This window comes from Palaemon carinicauda, chromosome 13, assembly GCF_036898095.1.
Source record: "Palaemon carinicauda isolate YSFRI2023 chromosome 13, ASM3689809v2, whole genome shotgun sequence".
Classification (NCBI taxonomy): Eukaryota; Metazoa; Arthropoda; class Malacostraca; order Decapoda; family Palaemonidae; genus Palaemon; species Palaemon carinicauda.
The window spans coordinates 82,141,624-82,160,451 of record NC_090737.1 but is presented as its reverse complement, the minus strand read 5'-3'; the positions used below and the strand labels follow the sequence as shown (position 1 = coordinate 82,160,451).

The 18,828-nt window shown below is 47.5% G+C and overlaps 1 protein-coding gene across 2 annotated transcripts in view; it reads left to right on the top strand.

The window, feature by feature from the left end:
• The window catches only part of Bet3 (blocked early in transport 3), a 144,992-nt gene that overhangs the window by 61,934 nt on the left and 64,230 nt on the right, over positions 1 to 18,828 (top strand). The window contains exon 1 of one of the 2 annotated variants that reach the window (XM_068385665.1): positions 2,300 to 2,457. The exons of the other annotated variant lie outside the window; for it this stretch is intronic. Coding sequence (XP_068241766.1) covers positions 2,416 to 2,457 — 42 coding nt within the window. The 5' untranslated portion in view covers positions 2,300 to 2,415. Of the gene's footprint in view, positions 1 to 2,299; positions 2,458 to 18,828 lie in introns of those variants that run through there. 2 annotated transcript variants of the gene reach the window in all.

The following is an 18,828-nucleotide window of genomic DNA, read 5'->3' as shown; positions in this document are numbered from 1 at the left end:
GCCCACCCGGCCACCCCTCCCTCAAAAAGAGATGAAAAAGACTTTGAAAACCTTTGAAATAGATCTTACCATCATCATCATTTCAATCTTCTTGATTGGGAATATTTTTTTTGTGTGTGTGTGTGTGTGAGATAAAAGCTCCAAAATGATTTTTTTAAAAATAATTGATTATCTAAAAGGGATAAAAGTATGGCCAACGCCTCCCTCATTCCCTATAATGAAAAGGACAGTATCTTTCGTAAATCTTATGTCTTTTCAATTCAGTTCAAGAAGAAGGAACATAAAAGGATAAGGACCAACTATAATGATTATAAAGAATTCCCGGGCAATGGGATTTCCTTGTTCAAATGGTTAAAGGCCACTCATGAATGGCAGGGGCAATGGACAGTGACATTGTCCTAATTGTTTAGTAATGTAAGATTCAATTAATGCAACGTCTCTCTCGGGAGACAAGAACCGTGACCCATAACACAAGTATGTACAACGACATCCTTTTAGAATTATCTCCAGGATATGTAAACACAAAAGCTGTCTGGTGAATGGGTCGTCCACAGACTGACGGAGATCATATGGATGTGAGCAGTTGAAGTTGAAATGTCATTTAGGGATTGTGTTGAAACAAATAAACACATTAATCATATCTTTTCTAATCCAAAGAAAAGTCTGAGTGTGTTTAAAGACTTTGAAATAACATTATAAGATCACAGGGAAAATTTATTATTATTATTATTATTATTATTATTATTATTATTACTATCATTATCATTATTATTACTTGCTAAGCTACAACCCTAGTTGTAAAAGCAGGATGCTATAAGCCCAGGGTTCCCAACAGTGGAAATAGCCAAATCAGACTTTGCTGAATGACACTGAAACACCCGCAATATTTGCAAGCTACGTACACTCTTGAAATATTTAAAAAAAAAAAAAAAGTTCATTTCACTCAACACATAAAACTCAAATTTCTTCTTGAAAGACTTTGCATTATCAATTCTTCTCATATCAGGTGGGACCTCACTTCACAATACTGTGGTTGCGTATTTAAAAAAAAAAAAAAAAAAAAAAAAACAGCTGAGATGCAGTTGAACTCCAGAATTCCTGGTACACCCATCTTTGAAGAAGAGTACCCTGCCATACCCTTTCTGCACAGTAAGGTTGTGGCAGAGTGCACTTCCTCAGAGAGAAGTGTGCCAGGAATTCATGTGTCCATCTGTACATCTTGGTTATGATAACTTAAAATCGTTCGTAACCAGTTTCGTATTGACATGATTTGTTTGCGGTAGGACGTAGGCCTACAGCAAATAACTCAAATACATCAGACATACAACTCTGATAACAGGATAAGCCATAGCTCTAATTTCAAGCATTATTCTATGTTTAATAGAAAGTTACTGTCTTTTAAACACTAGAGGTGTGTTTGTATTGAGAGTTATAAGGCCCTTTGCTTATCTTGCTTCTCTCGTTATTATATTTTTCTAGCTTCCACAGGGTGAAACCAGCAAATATGATGCGGTAACTTGAATACATAGCTTGCTAGAAGGTCCAACAACGGAAAAGATTGTAAACTAAAACCAAAACAAAAAATTTCTACAAGGTTTATTGTGAGGATAGCGATGTGGTTGATGTATTAATTGATGGAGTCGATGCAGAGAGAGTAAAATAATCTACATTTGCAACAGTTATTTTCAAGGCCAAGCCACTAGTCATCCATTTATAATATGAAAAGTAACGGACTGATAGTACTGTCATATGGAACACCAGATTTTACATTCTTATCAACTAGACTACTCTATTATATTATAGTACTCAAAATTCAAGGATGATGCTAAGAATTATCAGATCCACCTATTCCAACCCGTTTAAGTTTGAAAACATGGTCCTCATAGTTAACACGATTAAGAGGAGTACCATAACTAGGGCCAATGTAACAAACTTATGGTAAGATATCTATGCTGAACCATAATCAAGGGATTTCTGTATAGTATTGGAAATTATACGAAATATATCACGTGTTCCCACGCCTTAGAATAAATTGTGAGAATTCCTACTTTCGCTTTTAATAATTACAATTAGATTAATTTAAATATATTTATTTTCATCATTTCCCCGATTAAACACAAAATACTAGATATTTTGACACATAGGATAGTATTTTAAAGAAGAAGAACCAAAACAATCAAACAGTTTTACCAACCTTCCACGTTAGTTATGGATGGTTTATTAATAAGATAAGCAGTAATATAATCTATATTTTAACATAAATACATAAAGTGACATATATAGTTTTACTTATGCTCATATTAACTAATTAATTATATATTAACAATATAATTCCCACAAAATATTTCATTTTAATTAAACTGGCAACACTGATAGCTTCAACATCGGACATCTATCAGAGAAACGAAAGTAAAAATGTCACGACAGAGTATGAGAGCAAATGACCCAAAGAAAGTTGTAAGTATACTTAATGGTTATATAAAAAAGGCTGAAGTGTAACCCTTTATCAGTAAGGAATAAAATTGCTAATACATATACAGGTAAAGTAAAGGCAAGTTGCGTTCCCCGCAAGTTTGATCGAGCCTGGAAAGGGGGCGGTGAACTGTAAGAATTTTTGTTGTTTATTTACCATAAATAATATGTCGAAAGGTTTGTCTGCACATTAATTTTACCTTTACTAATCAATGTTGCATTTGATAAGTTATTTTAGGACAAGATATCTTCCTTTAACTTGAACATTACTGATAACCTCTGATCTGCGATAATGAAAAAAAAATGCTGTCATTTATTAACTAACGTTAGTGTATTTTTCACACTTTCTTAATTTTATGGGAAAATAGGCTATACTACTGCAGAACTTATGAGCATTGCATAATATATAGTTAACGTGATATTTGCGTAAAACAAACCTAAAGTAGGCTAAACGTCAATGTTATTTCCTACATTTGGTATATATTTATGCGTGCACCGTTCTTTGATATAGCTCTAAATGAGATTTTTGAGCCACTGTTGATCGGTAGAAACCTCAACCAGGTAAAGTTGTACTGTATTACAGATTTTCATTTTGAACATAAAATATATGTTTTCCTGTAGGAAATGATGTGATTTAACCGAATTTGACATTCATTTCAACCGCAAACAAACAGAACAACCAGTTCAACTAACTTCAAGTAGCCGAAGTGGTTGTTGTTGTTGCGGATGAAGTGAAGGTGAAAACCGGTTAAATCACGTTATTTTCTACCGGCAAACATATATTTTCTGTTAAAATGTTTAAATATAATGGCTCTTGTTCAAATTCCGGCCTCGCTTCACTCATCAAGAACGTATGTACTGTGCACGCTAACATTAGCAATGTTACGCTGACATTGCTAACGATAGCAATGCTACACTAATATTAGCAATGTTACGCTGACATTGCTAATGATAGCAATGCTACACTAATATTAGCATGTGTATTTTAAAGCATTTTTCGATATACCCTTTACCCAATATATAAAAGGGTACAGAACCTAACAAACCCACCTAACCTAACCTAGTAGTTCCCAGATTACAACCCCTAGTCGGGGGCAAGCCCCTGGACTCCCTTCCCAGGTCACAATCCTTAGCCAGAGGCAAGCCCCCGGACCCCCTTCCCAGGTCACAAACTTGTAATGGCAAGCGGTAATGTTGAGCTGCACACGCTAAAAACATGTAAATTAAAGAAATTAATGATTTACTTGTATGACCCGGACGACGAAACTTGTGGGTCACCGGGGTGTTGATATTATGACGTCTTAACTTCTATGAACGGCACTTGGGACACTGTAAACATTAGGGTATTACATTATGTGATTTAAGGAAATTATCAACACTGGATGACGTATCAAAAAATTCCCCACAAAATTTAGCAAATGATTTTAAGTATGGAATACTGCAGCCGTTACAAGTTTCTATAACTTCCATTGCAAAATACAAAAAAAAAACCTTAATTGAAATAACAAAGACCTGACTAGGACAAAGGTTTCCATGGAAAAGGATTTGTTGGAAGGGGTATGAAGAGACCACTTGAAGAGATAAGGCAAGGGGGTAGGGAAATATTAACCCCCACCCCCTGTGCAAACTTTCCATACATATGGGTTTGGGATTTGTTAACAGAAAAACAATGGAGTCTAGAGAGTAAATATGAACGAACTAGAATGGGTAACTTTTCCAGATCAAGTATTTATGTGAAATCGGGACGTGACAAGGTAATGATAAAATGTATAAAACTAATATAGCAAGATAGAAGGGAGTGCATGATAAATAATATTTAATGGGAATATAAAATGAGGTGATTTTATAAGGTGTCGGATAATAAAACGAGTAATACTGGGAACAAACGTAATATGTATATAAGGGTATTACATAAAAGGAATGGTATAGTTGTACTGGATCAAATCATATACTTGAATAAAGCGGGTGAAGTTGAATAGTTAAATTTGGCGGGTAGAGAAGAAGAAATCCTATTGATGGAGGAGAAGTCTATGCGCAAGGGGGAGGAGTTTATGCACAGAAGATCGAAACCTGCTATGTACAAACGAATGAACGAGAGCGACTACAACCGTCCCATATAATGACAAAAAATAAATGAAAAACACTGCTAATGTTGGATTGCGCAGCTCAATATTACCATATTTTTTCATCGGTTTATTATACATCCAAGAAGGTAATGTATAGAGAAGAAAAGGCTTGTTTTACTATTATATACCATTTCCCCAGTATGTTTTCCCCACCCAAAACTCTGAATTCCCAATGGGGGTCCCCCATTATCGTTGGATGTAGATATATATATATATATATATATATATATATATATATATATATATATATATATATATATATATATATATATATATATATATATATATATATATATATATATACAGTGAACCCTCGCTACTTCGCGGTTCGACAATCGCGGATTCACCACTTCGCGGGGTTTTCCCATAACCCATATATATATACATATCGCGGATTTTCCGGAAAATTCGAAAATACCGCGAAATCTGAAGACAACCAAATACGATATTTTGTTACCTGTAATTCCATTAATACTGTAATTAGTAATATCTGTTCTTACTGATTGTTCATTGCATTACATATGATATATAATTCAGCACAGAAAGAAATAAAACACGAAAAGAGAATGTGATCATACGATAATTCAGTACTGTATACAGTACGTAGTAAAATTAAATCGAACATGAAACGCAAATCAGATGCAGTCATACCATATTAGAATGGTGTGTACTGTAATGGATGTGCTTCTTTTCCATGAATCTTTTGTATGTATACGTACGTAGTACTGCATCCAATAATATTCTTTGTTGCAAAAATCACATTTCGAATAAGCGTACGAGAGAGAGAGAGAGAGAGAGAGAGAGAGAGAGAGAGAGAGAGAGAGAGAGAGAGAGAAAGAGAGAGGCGTAAAATAGCGTACGTAAAGCTGTATTATTATTATTGTTATTATTATTATTATTGTTGTTGTTGTTAATAAAATTATTATTGTTATTATTATTATCATTATTATTATTATTATTACTGTACAGTATTATTATCATTATTTATTATTATTACGGTATTTACTTAATCTACGTACGTTCGGTATGCGCGGGGCATCTTCTATGAGTAGGTAACCAACGCATCATAGTACTGTAAGACGGGTTGTGATTGGTTCAAGCGCTGATAGATGACGAATCAGAACTCAAGTTTTGTTATCTAGCCTGTGATTGGTGTTTTGCCCGCATCTCCTACCCGCAGCATCAAAGTTCTCGCGGGGCTGGATCGTCCACTCTCTGTTACCGCGTATCGCTGAGTAGACGTTCTTAAGTGTGTGAATCTGTGCTGTGTGCGACTTTTTTAAGTTGAACTTTTTGTTACTGTAAATCCTACTGTAATGGCTCCCAAGCGTTCTGCTTCTCTTAAGGCTGGTAGTGAGCCTAAACGCCACCGAAGGATGATGACGATAGCTGAGAAGGTTACGCTTCTCGACATGTTAAAAGATGGTAGAAGTTACGCGGCCGCCGGCCGCCATTTTGGCATCAACGAATCTACTGTTCGCTATATCAAGAAGGACGAGGCGAACATTAGAAAGACGGCTGCAATCACCTTTAGCAGATCAGCGAAGCGAGTCGTTACAACGCGTAATAAAACGATCGTACGCATGGAAGGTGCTTTAGCTGTGTGGATTGCCGACTGCCGGAAGAAGAACATAGCGTTGGATACGAACACCATCCAAACAAAGGCTTTGAGCTTATGTGAGAATTTTGCTGCAAAGGAACCTAAAGACGACGACGGCAACCATGCTGAAGATGATGATGATGCAGATGATCCTCAACCAGGGACATCCACTGATTCCCAGCCTCAGAAACGTTTTTCCGCAAGCAAAGGATGGTTCGCGAAGTTTCAGAAACGCTTCGCCCTGAAAAGCGTTTCCCTGCATGGGGAGTCTGCTTCCGCTGACACTGCCGCTGCTGAAACTTACGTGAACCAGACGTTCAAGAATATTATCGCCGAAGGTGGATACAAGCCGGAACAAGTCTTTAATATGGATGAGACTGGCTTGTTTTGGAAGAGAATGCCGTCGCGAACTTTCCTGTTCAAAGAGGAAGCCAAAGCCTCTGGCTTTAAAGCATTCAAGGATCGCGTTACCCTCGTGATGTGTGGCAATGCTGCTGGATTTTTGTTAAAGCCGAGGCTTATTTATAAGTCGAAAAATCCTCGCGCTTTGAAAAATAAAAATAAGAATCTCCTTCCCGTGTACTGGATGCATAATCAAAAAGCATGGATTACGAAGATGCTGACCTCCAACTGGTTCCATCAGTGTTTTATCCCGCAAGTCAGCAAATATCTCTTAGAGAAGGGCTTGCCATTCAAGATCCTTCTCCTTATGGATAACGCTGGTGGACACGCAACTGACCTGTCGCATGAGGGCATTCAGGTTGAGTTCCTGCCACCCAACACCACGTCATTAATTCAACCGATGGACCAGGGGGTTATCAGGGCGTTCAAGGCCCTCTACACGAAGAACACCTTGGCGGACCTCGTTGCGTGTGTGGATGCTGCCCAAGATGACGAGGATGAAGATTTTAACTTGAAGGCGTACTGGCGGCAGTACACCATAGCCACGTGCCTGCAGAATATTCAGAAGGCACTTCAAGAGATGAAACCTGCAACCGTGAATGCGAGCTGGAAGAAGTTGTGGCCCGATATTGTTTACGACGACAAGGGATTTACTCCGTCTGAAATCCAACACTCTGCAATACGCAAATCTGTGCAGTTGGCTGCCATAATTGGAGGTACGGGTTTGGCGACATGACGACTGAAGACGTCGACGAGTTGTTGGACTGCCATTCCCAGCCGCTAACTGACGCAGACCTCGAAGACCTGACGAAATCGGCAAGTGAAGAAGATAGTGATACCCAGGAAGAGACCCAAGAAAATGTCGAAGAAACGGGCTTAACATTAGAACGGCTTGCCAAGGCCTGCAACCATGCGAAGGAGTTGAAAGAAATGTTGCAAGAGTGGGACGAGGATATGGTTCGCTCGATGCAATTCTGCAACAAGATCAATGAAGACATGACTCCCTACAAAATGCTCTTGGCAACAACTTCCGATCACAATGTTCTTCCAGCCTCGCAAAAAAGAGCCAGTTCCTCCTGCTAGTACGCCTTCGGAAGAAATTGAAGAAGTTTCCCAGGAAGAAGTTGAAGAGGTGTCCCAGGAAAAGACACCTCCGTCTGAAGAGACGTAAAATACTATCATTGGCTGCACAGTAGAACACATCATCAGCTTCATCATCATCATTTCTACTGTGCAGCAAATTCATCGCCATCACCATTCAAGTTTTTCTTCAACTTCTTTCGTGGTGAGTACAGTAACAATCTTTATTTTTTACTTTAATATTCTTACTGTACATTCTAAAACTGTATTTGTGCCTGTTTTATAGTTTAGTACTGTACGTACTGTATGCATTAAGTTAAAGGGAAGGTTTTAAAAGTCTACATGTTGTAACCTATCATATTTTTTTTGTTTAAAATTTACATTTACGTACGTAAAACAATCTCTCTCTCTCTCTCTCTCTCTCTCTCTCTCTCTCTCTCTCTCTCTCTCTCTCTCTCTCTCTCTCTCTCTCTCGTAAATTGTTTTCCTGCTTTGCTACTTACAATACTGTACTGTATAATTTATATTTGTAAGGTAACATATTTTGTAAATGCTTTTACTGTAAATACTGTATGTACTGTATCATTTATCACTATCATCATGCGCGTTAAATGCCTTGTTTGTTCTGAGCGTGGTTGTTTACTGAGCGTACACGCCGTCGTTTCAGGCGGCGTCATAAAGAAAAACATTTCATTTGGAAGTCCTAAGAAAAATACGTAAACTAAAACATTGGTAATAAAAAAATCAACATACAGTACTGTATAATCAATATAATCGATGCAAAAACTAACCTATACATATATGTGTACTGTACACTAAATGAGTTTGTTTCTTCATTATGATCAGAGATGAACGTAAACAAAACATTGGTTGCCATTTTTTATCGTGCTTTTTAGGTGTTTAGAAAACGCATGATATAAAATCGCCTTTAATATTTGTGCCTGTTTTAGTTTAGGGTGCTGTAGTACATGCATTAAGTGTTCTGTACATTAAAGGGTGGTTTGTTAACAGTACTACGTACAAGGGAAGGTTTTAAAAGTCCGAATATACATGTTAAATAAATAGGTAAATATGATGTCACTACTTCGCGGATTTTCACCTATCGCGCCCGCGTCTGGAACCTATCTACCGCGATAAATGAGGGTTCACTGTATATATATATATACATATATATATATATATATATATATATATATATATATATATATATATATATATATATATATATTTCTGAAACTATTCCTTTGCGACGGGAACGAGTGTCATTTTCGAAGAGAGCGGAATTTTTTCTATAGAAAAAAATAGTTTGTTCCGTAACTGAAATACAAACCACGCTATTTACATGGGGTAATTACTTCGGCGTAGCTGAACGACGAGCCATAAAAGTTTTAACGAGGGTTTCCTGCCCCGCCGCTAGTTAGCGGGGGGTAGGGAGGGGTAGCTAGCTACCCCTCCCCCCTCACACACACCGGTGAATGCTTCACTTTACTTTTGGCTCGGAGAGACGTCCGACGTGCTGCGCTCTCCTCGTTTTTGACTGCCATAATTTTGTTTGCTTTCTCTTTTCAGTGTGTGTGTGAAGTTGGCCTTTATTTCTCATCATGCGTACGTGCCCTGGACTATCTGGCCGCCCTTGTGGTACCTTTATGTCGGCCTTGGACACAGATCCTCACTCCTTATGCCCGCAGTGTAGGGGCCAACGGTGTGATAGGTCTTAACGTGTGTATTGAGTGTAGGGAGTGGTCTACCTCCCAGTGGGAGAGGTTTGCCCGGCGACGTAAGAAGAAGGCTAAAAGGGATCTTTCTCCTTCGGAGGTTTCTCGGAAGAGAGAAAATCCCAAGACTTCTTCCGCCGCCCTTTCCTCCTTCAAAGCTCCCCCTCGGGCGGCCTCCTCCGAGAGACTGGCGAGTGGTAGCGTAGACCGTAGTGCTGTTAACCGATCCCGAGGTGAGGGAGAGGTAGTTGCCTCCCATAGCGTGGCGGCTGCCCCTCCCCCCCCCCGGAGGAGGAATTTGTATCTAATAATGATCTTTTTCAGCTTTGGGCTTCCTTGGGGCTGCAGGGTTCGCCCTCCAAGGAAGCTCTGTTTGACATGATCAAACTGGGTGCGGCCGTCAAACTATCGCCAACTTCAGCGGAGATAGATCCTCTGTCTGTGGTTGACGTTGTTGTGACGGAAACATCCCGTGGGTTTAGCCAAACGCCCGTTCCTGTGGCTGAGGTAGCTGAAGGCTCTGACTCCCCCTCTGAACATCCTCCGAGGGAGGAGCTTAGTCCCACTGTCTCTCCTGCCGGTGATTCTCCCTCTCGGGGGAGTTCACTAACAGAGACTCCTCTTCGGAGGCCCATCGATGGTCAGCCTGCTGATCCCACGGCCCCTCGTGGGCGTATAAGGCGGAAGGCTCGTCCTCCCCTTCGCCGTAGAGGCCTTCCTTCCCCCTTCAAAGGGGTTAAGAGGCGCCTCTTCGCCTCGTCGTCACCACATTCCTGTGAGGAGGAGACGACTCGCCGGTCTCCTGTCCTGCCAGCTACCAACCTAGACCTCTCCAGGGATCGTTCGCGATCCTCTTCGGAGGATGGTCGTCCTTCGGGACATTGTGATCTGTCGCCCAGACCATCTACCTCTAAAGCTCCTGATGCGTTTGACGCTCCACCTGATACTGCCACTGCGCAGTCCCCGGGCCCTTCGGGGCTGCAGGGGCTTGAGCGCAAAACTGCGCCTCTTGCCCCCAAGCGCCAAGCACCGCCTGAGCGCCCGCCTGCCGATGTTGCTGCTGTTCCTGACTTAGTGCCTCGGCGCTCACCCTCAGGCGTTTGCGCCTCCGTTCCTGTTACGCGCCAGGGTCCCCCTGCGCACCCACGCCCTCCGGCGCCCCGTCACCCTCCAGCAGTTCCTGAGGTAGCGCACAAGCGCCCACCTCCGCATACGCGCCCAGCTCCTGTTAGGGGCGCTCACCTGCGCACACGCGCCCAGTTCCTGATACGGCGCTCCAGCGCTCACCTGCGCATACGTGTCCACCGGTGCCCCAGCGGCCACCTGCGTTCACGCGCCCTCCAGCGCCTCGGCGCCCCCCAGTTTCTGTTTCATCACGCGCGGTCCAGGAGACACCTGAGTTGGCGCACAGGCATCCACAGGTCGCGCCCATCGGGGGAAAAGCGCGACACACGCCCACCCGCGTTTCCAGCTCCAGCGCTCACCAACGCGCCCGCGCGTTGCTTTGTAAGCATCGCGCCCACCTAGGGAGACGCGCGACACGCGCAGTTCCAGTACCAGCGCCCACGCGCTCACCAACGCGACAACGCGTCGCTACATCTCAGCGCGTCACTCAAGAGGCTCCCAAGTTAGCGCACGGGCGCTCACGGCCGCCTCTGGGCTCTCCCTCCAGACCGCGCGAGCTTGCACCTGATGCAATCGCTCACGACGCTCCGGTAACGCGCCTTGTTCCTGCTACACGCCCTGTTCCTGTATTTAGGACAACTAAGGTTGCCCTTCATCAAACACCAGAGCGCCCTCATCCAACGGCGCGCCCCGCCCGGCCGCCGCAACAACGCTCTCCGGTGCAACCGCGTCCTGATGCGCGCCCACGATCGCCGACGCGACCAGCGCGCCCACAGGCGAGTATGCCGGTCTTATCTGACCAGCGCCAACCATCTCGCCTCCAGGTCGCTCGCGACCCTGCTCCAGCGCTAACGCGCCCTCAGCCGGTTCTTCCGGACACGTGGCTCCTGAACACTCGCCTGCGCGCCATCGCGCCCGCCCCCGCCCACGCGGGCGCGCGTTTCCAGTATTGCGCCATCCATTCGCGCGCGACCCTGATCAGGGCCCGATTTACGAGCCCCAGCGCGAACGCCGACAGGCGGACTCTTCTTCGTCGCGTTACCCTCCCCGCAAGCGCAGACCAGCGCGCTCGCCAGAGGAGGGGCGCTTCCTGGACAGGTCTAGGAGTTCTTCCTTTTCAGCCCTGCAGGCGAACCCTTGTTTGTCGACTCCTCCTAGGGATCCCTCGATCCCCTTCCCTCCAGAGGGGGTTTCCGACAGCGCGACTGTTAGACAGCAGCCCTGGTTCGGCACCCTAGTCAGAGCCCTTGTGCAGGTGATTAAGCCCGCCCTCTCTGATTCGGGTCACGAACCAGCGGGAGCTTCCTCTCCCCTGAAGAGGAAGAGAGGAGTCTCTCCCGTGGAACCTCCTCCGAGGCCTACAGTATTCTGTCTCCGCGCAGATTCTTACGCAAGGCTCCTCTTCCCCCTCAGACCTTCTCGCCCTCCCCTGCGGAGGAGGATTACCCCTCCTCAGGAGAGACGGATGAGCCGGAACACTCCCCCATCGCACCAATGGGGGAGGCTTCCCCTCTTCCCGAGAGGTCTTCTCATCCAGAGGTGGAGAAGGACCTGCCCCCTTCGCTAATCGAGTCCTGTATCCCGCCCAGGAGGGAGCCTAAGGACTCTAAGATGATCCCCAAATTGTCAGCGAGGATCAGGCAGGAACCGTCGAGCATGTCCACGTGTCCCCCCAGGAAGAGCCACTGGGGACGGGAGACTTCGCTGCAAGTCCTTCGGGAGGAGAGCACCAGGAGTCAGAACACGCGTTCTGGCAAGTCCTGACCCTTATGAGGAACCTTAACGGGATCCCAGACCCTGAGGTCCCACCTCGTGAAGGGAAGGACACGGTCCTGGACCGCGTCTACGGCACTCAGAAACCCTCTAGGGCCAGCGCAGCTTTGCCCTGGTCTCAAGGGATGAAGAGTGCCAGGGACAAGGTCGAGGGCCAGCTCTCTGAGATTGCATCCTCCAGCAGATCGAGTGCCGGTAATAAACTCCTCCCTCCTCCTCGAGTCCATCAGAGGAGGTACTTCGAGATCCTCGAGGAGTCTTTTCTGAGTCTTCCCTTACACCATTCCATGGAAGAACTCACAGGGGGAGTCCCTCTTGAGAGAGACTCTAACCGGCACGTGTCCTTCTCAGCCACTGAGATCCTGAGCCAGGAGAAGGTCACCAAGTGCGCCATGCAGGCGACTTCGTGGCTCGACATCTGGCTGGGGTCTCTGGGCATCCTGGTGCGGTCCGAGGACCTCTCCAAAGAAAGCACACGGAAGTCGCTGGAAACCTTTCTTCTCTCGGGCTTTCGGACCACTGAGTTTCTGGCCCACCAAGTCTCAAGCTTGTGGTCCACAGCGTCGGGACGCTTTGGCTGAGAGGTTCCATCATAAGGTACCCAGTGCGGAGTCTAGCAGGCTCAGACACTCTTCCGTTCTCGGTAAGAGCCTGTTTGAGCCTAAGGACGTGGAGCTCACTGCCGAGAGGTGGGGGAAATCCAACCAGGACTCCCTCATCCACAGGGCCCTGACATCGAGGCCCTACAAGCCTCCAGCAGTCCAGCAACCCCGTCCGGCTAAGGACAAAGAAGACGACCACCGCAGCGAAGCCCAAGGTGTCTAAGCCCTTTCCTGCCAAGAGCAGAAAGGGCAATAAGTCCTCCAGGGGAGGCAAAAACCCTAGAGGTACCAGCCGAGGCCGGAAGCGCTAGGGTTGGCAATCCCCCTGCATGTCCGCCAGTGGGGGGATGCCTTCAGAGTTGCACGACAAGGTGGCAGCAACTCGGGGCGGATGCCTGGACGATCTCCGTGATCTCTCTAGGTTATCGCGTCCCGTTCACAGCCTCTCTACCTCCCCTGACAGCGAACCCAGTGCCGTTCAGCTCTTTTGCCATGGGATCGGCAAAAGGGCAGGCCCTCCGGGCCGAAGTCCAGACCATGGTGGAGAAGGACGCTTTCCAGGAGGTTGTAGACGGGTCCCCAAGCTTCTACAGTCAACTCTTTCTTGTGAGAAAGGCGTCTGGAGGCTGGAGACCAGTCATCGACCTCTCGACCCTGAACGGGTTTGTCAAGCAGACTCCGTTCAGCATGGAGACGGCAGACACGGTCAGACTTGCAGTGAGACCACGAGACTTCATGTGCACACTGGAAGGACGCGTACTTCCAGATCCCAATCCATCCGTCTTCAAGGAAGTACCTGAGATTTTGCCTAGACAACAAGATCTACCAGTTCAAGGTGCTGTGTTTCGGTCTCTCCACAGCTCCTCAGGTGTTCACCAGAGTTTTTACCATCATCTCTTCATGGGCCCACAGGATCGGCATCCATCTCCTTCGTTATCTGGACGACTGGCTGATCCTAGCAGACTCGGAGGCAACCCTTCTTCGCCACCGAGACAGACTCCTCGAAGTTTGCCAGGATCTAGGGATCGTGGTAAATCTCGAGAAGTCCTCCCTGCAGCCCTCTCAGAGACTGGTATATCTAGGCATGGTCATAGACACCAATCTCCACAAAGCCTTCCCATCAGAGGATAGGATAGCAAGGCTGAGGAAGGTTGCGAAACCTTTCCTCAATCGAGAGGAACTCCCAGCCCAATCGTGGCTTCGTCTCCTCGGCCACCTCTCCTCCCTGACCCGTCTCGTTCCCAACAGCCGCCTCAGAATGAGATCCCTCCAGTGGCGACTCAAGTCTCGGTGGAGTCAAGGACTCGACTCCCCGGACATCCAGATCCCCATGGGATCTGCGGAACGAGCGGACCTCAGTTGGTGGGTGGCAGACGAGAACCTACGAAAGGGAGTGGATCTTCTTGTCCCTTCCCCGGATTTGATGCTGTTTTCGGACGCATCAAACAAAGGTTGGGGGGCCCACATCCTGAGCCACAGGACCTCAGGCCTGTGGTCAGAATCAGAAAAGTACCTTCACATAAACCTGCTGGAAATAAAGGCCGTATACCTGGCACTTCAGAAGTTCCACCACGTCCTGGCGGGCCACTCTGTGGTGGTGATGAGCGACAACACCACTGTCGTGGCTTATATCAACAAGCAGGGAGGTACCTTTTCGGAACAGCTATCCCATCTTGCAGTAGAGATCCTGCAAGTTCACTCGATTTCACTAGCGGCTCACTTCATTCCAGGCAAAAGGAATGTACTCGCCGACAGTCTGAGCAGAGCGACGCAGATAGTGAGTACCGAGTGGTCTTTGGATCCTCAGATAGCCAACAAAATCCTGACTTTGTGGGGTTCCCCGACAGTGGATCTGTTCGCTAGGGCGCTGAACACCAAGCTCCCGCTGTACTGCTCCCCAGTCCCGGACCCCAAGGGTCTCTGGCAGGATGCCTTCCAACAACGGTGGGACAACGTCGATGTGTACGCCTTTCCCCCGTTCTGTCTGATGAGGAGGGTACTCAACAAGACCAGAGCATTGGTCAATCTCTCAATGACCTTGATAGCTCCGCTATGGCATCATGCAGAGTGGTTCCCGGACCTTCTGCAGCTCCTCACGGCGATCCCGAGGGAACTCCCTCCACGTCGCAAGCTACTCAAACAACCACACTCCAACATCTACCACAAAGCCGCAGCTTCGCTTCGGCTTCACGCCTCGAGACTATCCAGCATCTCCTCACAGAGAGAGGATTTTCGCAACATGTTGCGAAAAGGATGTCTGGCCACCTGCGCAAGTCATCCGCAGGAGTCTATCAGGCGAAGTGGCGAGTTTTCTGTGGTTGGTGCCGTGGAAGGGGTATCTCTCCCCTCGATGCCACTTTACCAGCAATAGTGGAGTTCCTCGTTTATCTGCGGGAAGAAATGCACCTTTCAGTCTCGGCAGTGAAAGGCTATCCCTCAGCCTTAAGTCTTGCCTTCAGGCTCAAAGGAATGGACATTTCCTCCTCGCTGGAACTGTCTGTTCTCAAACGAAGTTACGAGCTTACCTGCCCTCAGTCGGTAGTGAGACCTCCTCCTTGGAACGTGGTTCGAGTTCTCAGGTCTCTTAAGAGACCTCCCTACGAACCATTACGCCAGGCTTCTGATCGCCACCTTACCTGGAAGACGGTGTTCCTGCTAGCTTTGGCCTCGGCCAAGTGAGTCAGCGAACTTCATGGTCTCTCCTACGACGTCTCCCATTCAAGGGGATGGGGGGAGGTAACGTTCAGCTTCGTCCCTGAGTTTGTTGCCAAGACTCAGAACCCAGGAGTGCCGGACCCAAGGTTTGACTCCTTCCAGGTTTCGAGTCTCTGTTCTGTAACAGATGACCCAGACCATCTCCTACTGTGCCCAGTCAGGAGTCTGAGGTTGTATCTTAAAAGAAGAGCTGCAGTCCGCCCCCAGGTGCGAGCTTTGTTCGTGAGCACCGGGGAAACAAAGAGGAGGGTCACCAGGAATACCATCTCGGCCTGGATTCGCAAGGTAATTCATCTGGCCTTGAATCCTGACCCTCCTCCGTCACGTCGCCCTAGGGCGCATGACGTCAGGGGCGTGGCTACGTCCCTGGCCTTCAAGAAGAACTTTTCGGTGACGCAGGTCCTGCAAGCTGGGGTGTGGAAGCGTCAGACCACCTTCACGGCCCACTACCTGCAAGACGTGACACACAGGAGGCTCGATACGTTCTCTATCGGCCCTGTGGTGGCTGCACAACAGCTGGTCTAACCTCAGGCTCCTTATTGGACAAGTAGCAGAAGGTTGAGGGCATTGTTACCTGGTTTTAGTCTGTGTGAATGAAAAGATCTGTCTGGCCCTTTTCTTTTCTTCATCCTCTCCTCCCTTGGAAAAAAACAGCATCCTGGGTCCTTTGCACAGCTGACCTCGAACCTCTGCAGGTAAACCATGCTCCCTTGTGTACCTAGTATTAAGTTGTAATACTGTACTGTCATGTCCCCATACCCTGACGAGATGGTATTGGGAGAGTCCTAGCCTAGATTTCCATCTGAAGAACTCCAGGTCAACTTCCTAGGACGAGTCACTGCTCACCTTCACACACAACTTACGTAGGCCGCAGTGGTCTCACAACAGCCTGCGAGGAGCACTGGCCCCCTCAACCCATGAGTTCTTTTGAACTCGGGTTCGGGGTTCCCGGGCAAGCCAAAGCCAGTATGGCAGGGTACTTACCACCCTTCCTAAGGGTTAAGTCACCCCATGTAAATAGCGTGGTTTGTATTTCAGTTACGGAACAAATGACAAATTCGTAGATAATTTGTATTTTTCCTAACTATACAAACCTTAGCTATTTACAGTTATGTGCCCGCCAGCCCTGTCCCCCAAGATAAGTCCTACCTCTAAGTAAAGTGAAGCATTCACCGGTGTGTGTGAGGGGGGAGGGGTACCTAGCTACCCCTCCCTAACCCCCCCCCCTCGCTAACTAGCAGCGGGGTAGGAAACCCTCGTTAAAACTTTTATGGCTCGTCGTTCAGCTACGCCGAAGTAATTACCCCATGTAAACAGCTAAGGTTTGTATAGTTAGGAAAAATACAAATTATCTACAAATTTGTCATATTACTTTCGGCGTAGCTGAAATGACGAGCCATTAGAATTTTAACTAGGGTTTACCACCCCATCGCTAGTTAGCGGGGGGTAGGGGAGGGTAGCTTGCTACCCCCCCCCCCCCTCACACACCTGTGCTTGAGCTCACTTTGCTCTCGGCTCGGGTGGTTGTCGGACGTGTCTGCTCTCACCCTCGTCTCTCTCTGACAGCCATTAATGTCTTTTTGCTTTTCTCCTACAGGTTTTAGTGTGAAGTTGGCCTCTGTGAATATGCGCACCTGTCCTGGTTTACCCGACCGCCCCTGTGGAACGTTGATGTCGGCGGTCGAGACGGACCCTCACACCCTTTGCCCTTACTGTAGAGGTCAACGGTGTGATAGTGGTAATAAGTGTGGTGAGTGTAGGGAGTGGTCTACTTCCCAGTGGGAGAGGTTTTCTCGGCGACGTAAGATGAAGTCCAGACGGGATATTTCTCCTTCGAAGTTTTCTTTGAAAGGAGAAAATCCCAAGGACTCTTCTTCCGTTGCCCAAACCTCCTCCGAAGCTCCCGCTTGATCGGTCTCTTTCGACAGACCGGCGAGTGGTAGCGTAGACCGTGGTTCTGTTTCCCGAACTCGGGGTCCGAGAGATGGCGTTGCCTCCCCTAGCGAGGCAGCTCCACCTCTCCCCCCCGGGGGAAGATCTTAATTTGTCTAATTTATTTCAGCTTTGGTCTTCCTTGGGGCTCGAGGGTTCGCCCTCCAAGGAAGCATTGATTGACATCATCCGGTTGAGTGCTGCTGTCAAGCAATCGCCGACTTTGGCAGAGGTTGATCCTATGTCTATTGTCGACGTTGTGGTGTCAGAGGTATCCAATGCGGTATCTCCTAATACCTCTGCCTCTTCTCATCCCGCAGTTGCTGAAGGCTTAGTTTCTCCCGTTCCTGCTCAACCTACGAGGGATAAACTAAGTCCAACAGTCTCTCCTGCCGGTGATTCTTCCCCTCGGGGGAGTTCACTCACAGAGTCTCCTCTTCGGAGGACTGCTGAAGGTCAGCTTGCTGATCCAACGGCCCCCAGAGGGCGTATACGTCGCAAGGCTCGCCTTTCTCTTCGTCAGAGAGGCCTTCCTTCACCTTTTATGACGGTGAGGAGGCGCCTCTTCGGTTCATCATCATCGTTGCAGTCCGCCGCAGAGGAGCCTCGTCATCGATCACCGACTGTTCCTGCTACGACCCTGGACCTCTCTGCGGAACGTTCACGATCCCCTTCGGTGGAAGGTCGTCCTATCAAACGACACGTCGACCTTCCACCCGACAGACCTGCTGACCTGCTGTCGCCGTTCCTGGCAGCTGATGCGCTTTACGCGCCGACTAAACCTGTCTATCATAGTCAGGCACCGGTCCCTTCGGGGAAACAAGGGCGTACGCGCCATCACGGGCACACGTCCCTTACGCGCCATGCGCGCCAACGATCTCCTGCCCATAAGGATGTTCCCGAGTTAGCGCGCCAGCGCTCTCCTGCTGTTCTTGAGAGAGCTCGCCAGCGCGCCACTGCGCGCCATCAACCTTCTGCACAGTAACACCATGCGCGCCAGCGCTCACCTACGCGTCAGCGATCGCCAACGCGCCAACGATCTCCTGCATGCCCACGATCTTCGGATCTGGGGGCGGTAGAGAAGTCTAAGACTTCACCTACTCGTCAGTGCTCGCCAACACGCCGCCTGCTATCTCCTGCGCGCCATCCCTCGCCAGCGTGCAACCGCGCGCATTCACCTACACCCGCCCACGAGGATGCGCGCCCACGCCCATCCCCTACAGCAGCTATACACCACCAGCCTGATGTGCGCCCACAAGAGGCGCGCTAACGAGCACAGGTTCCTA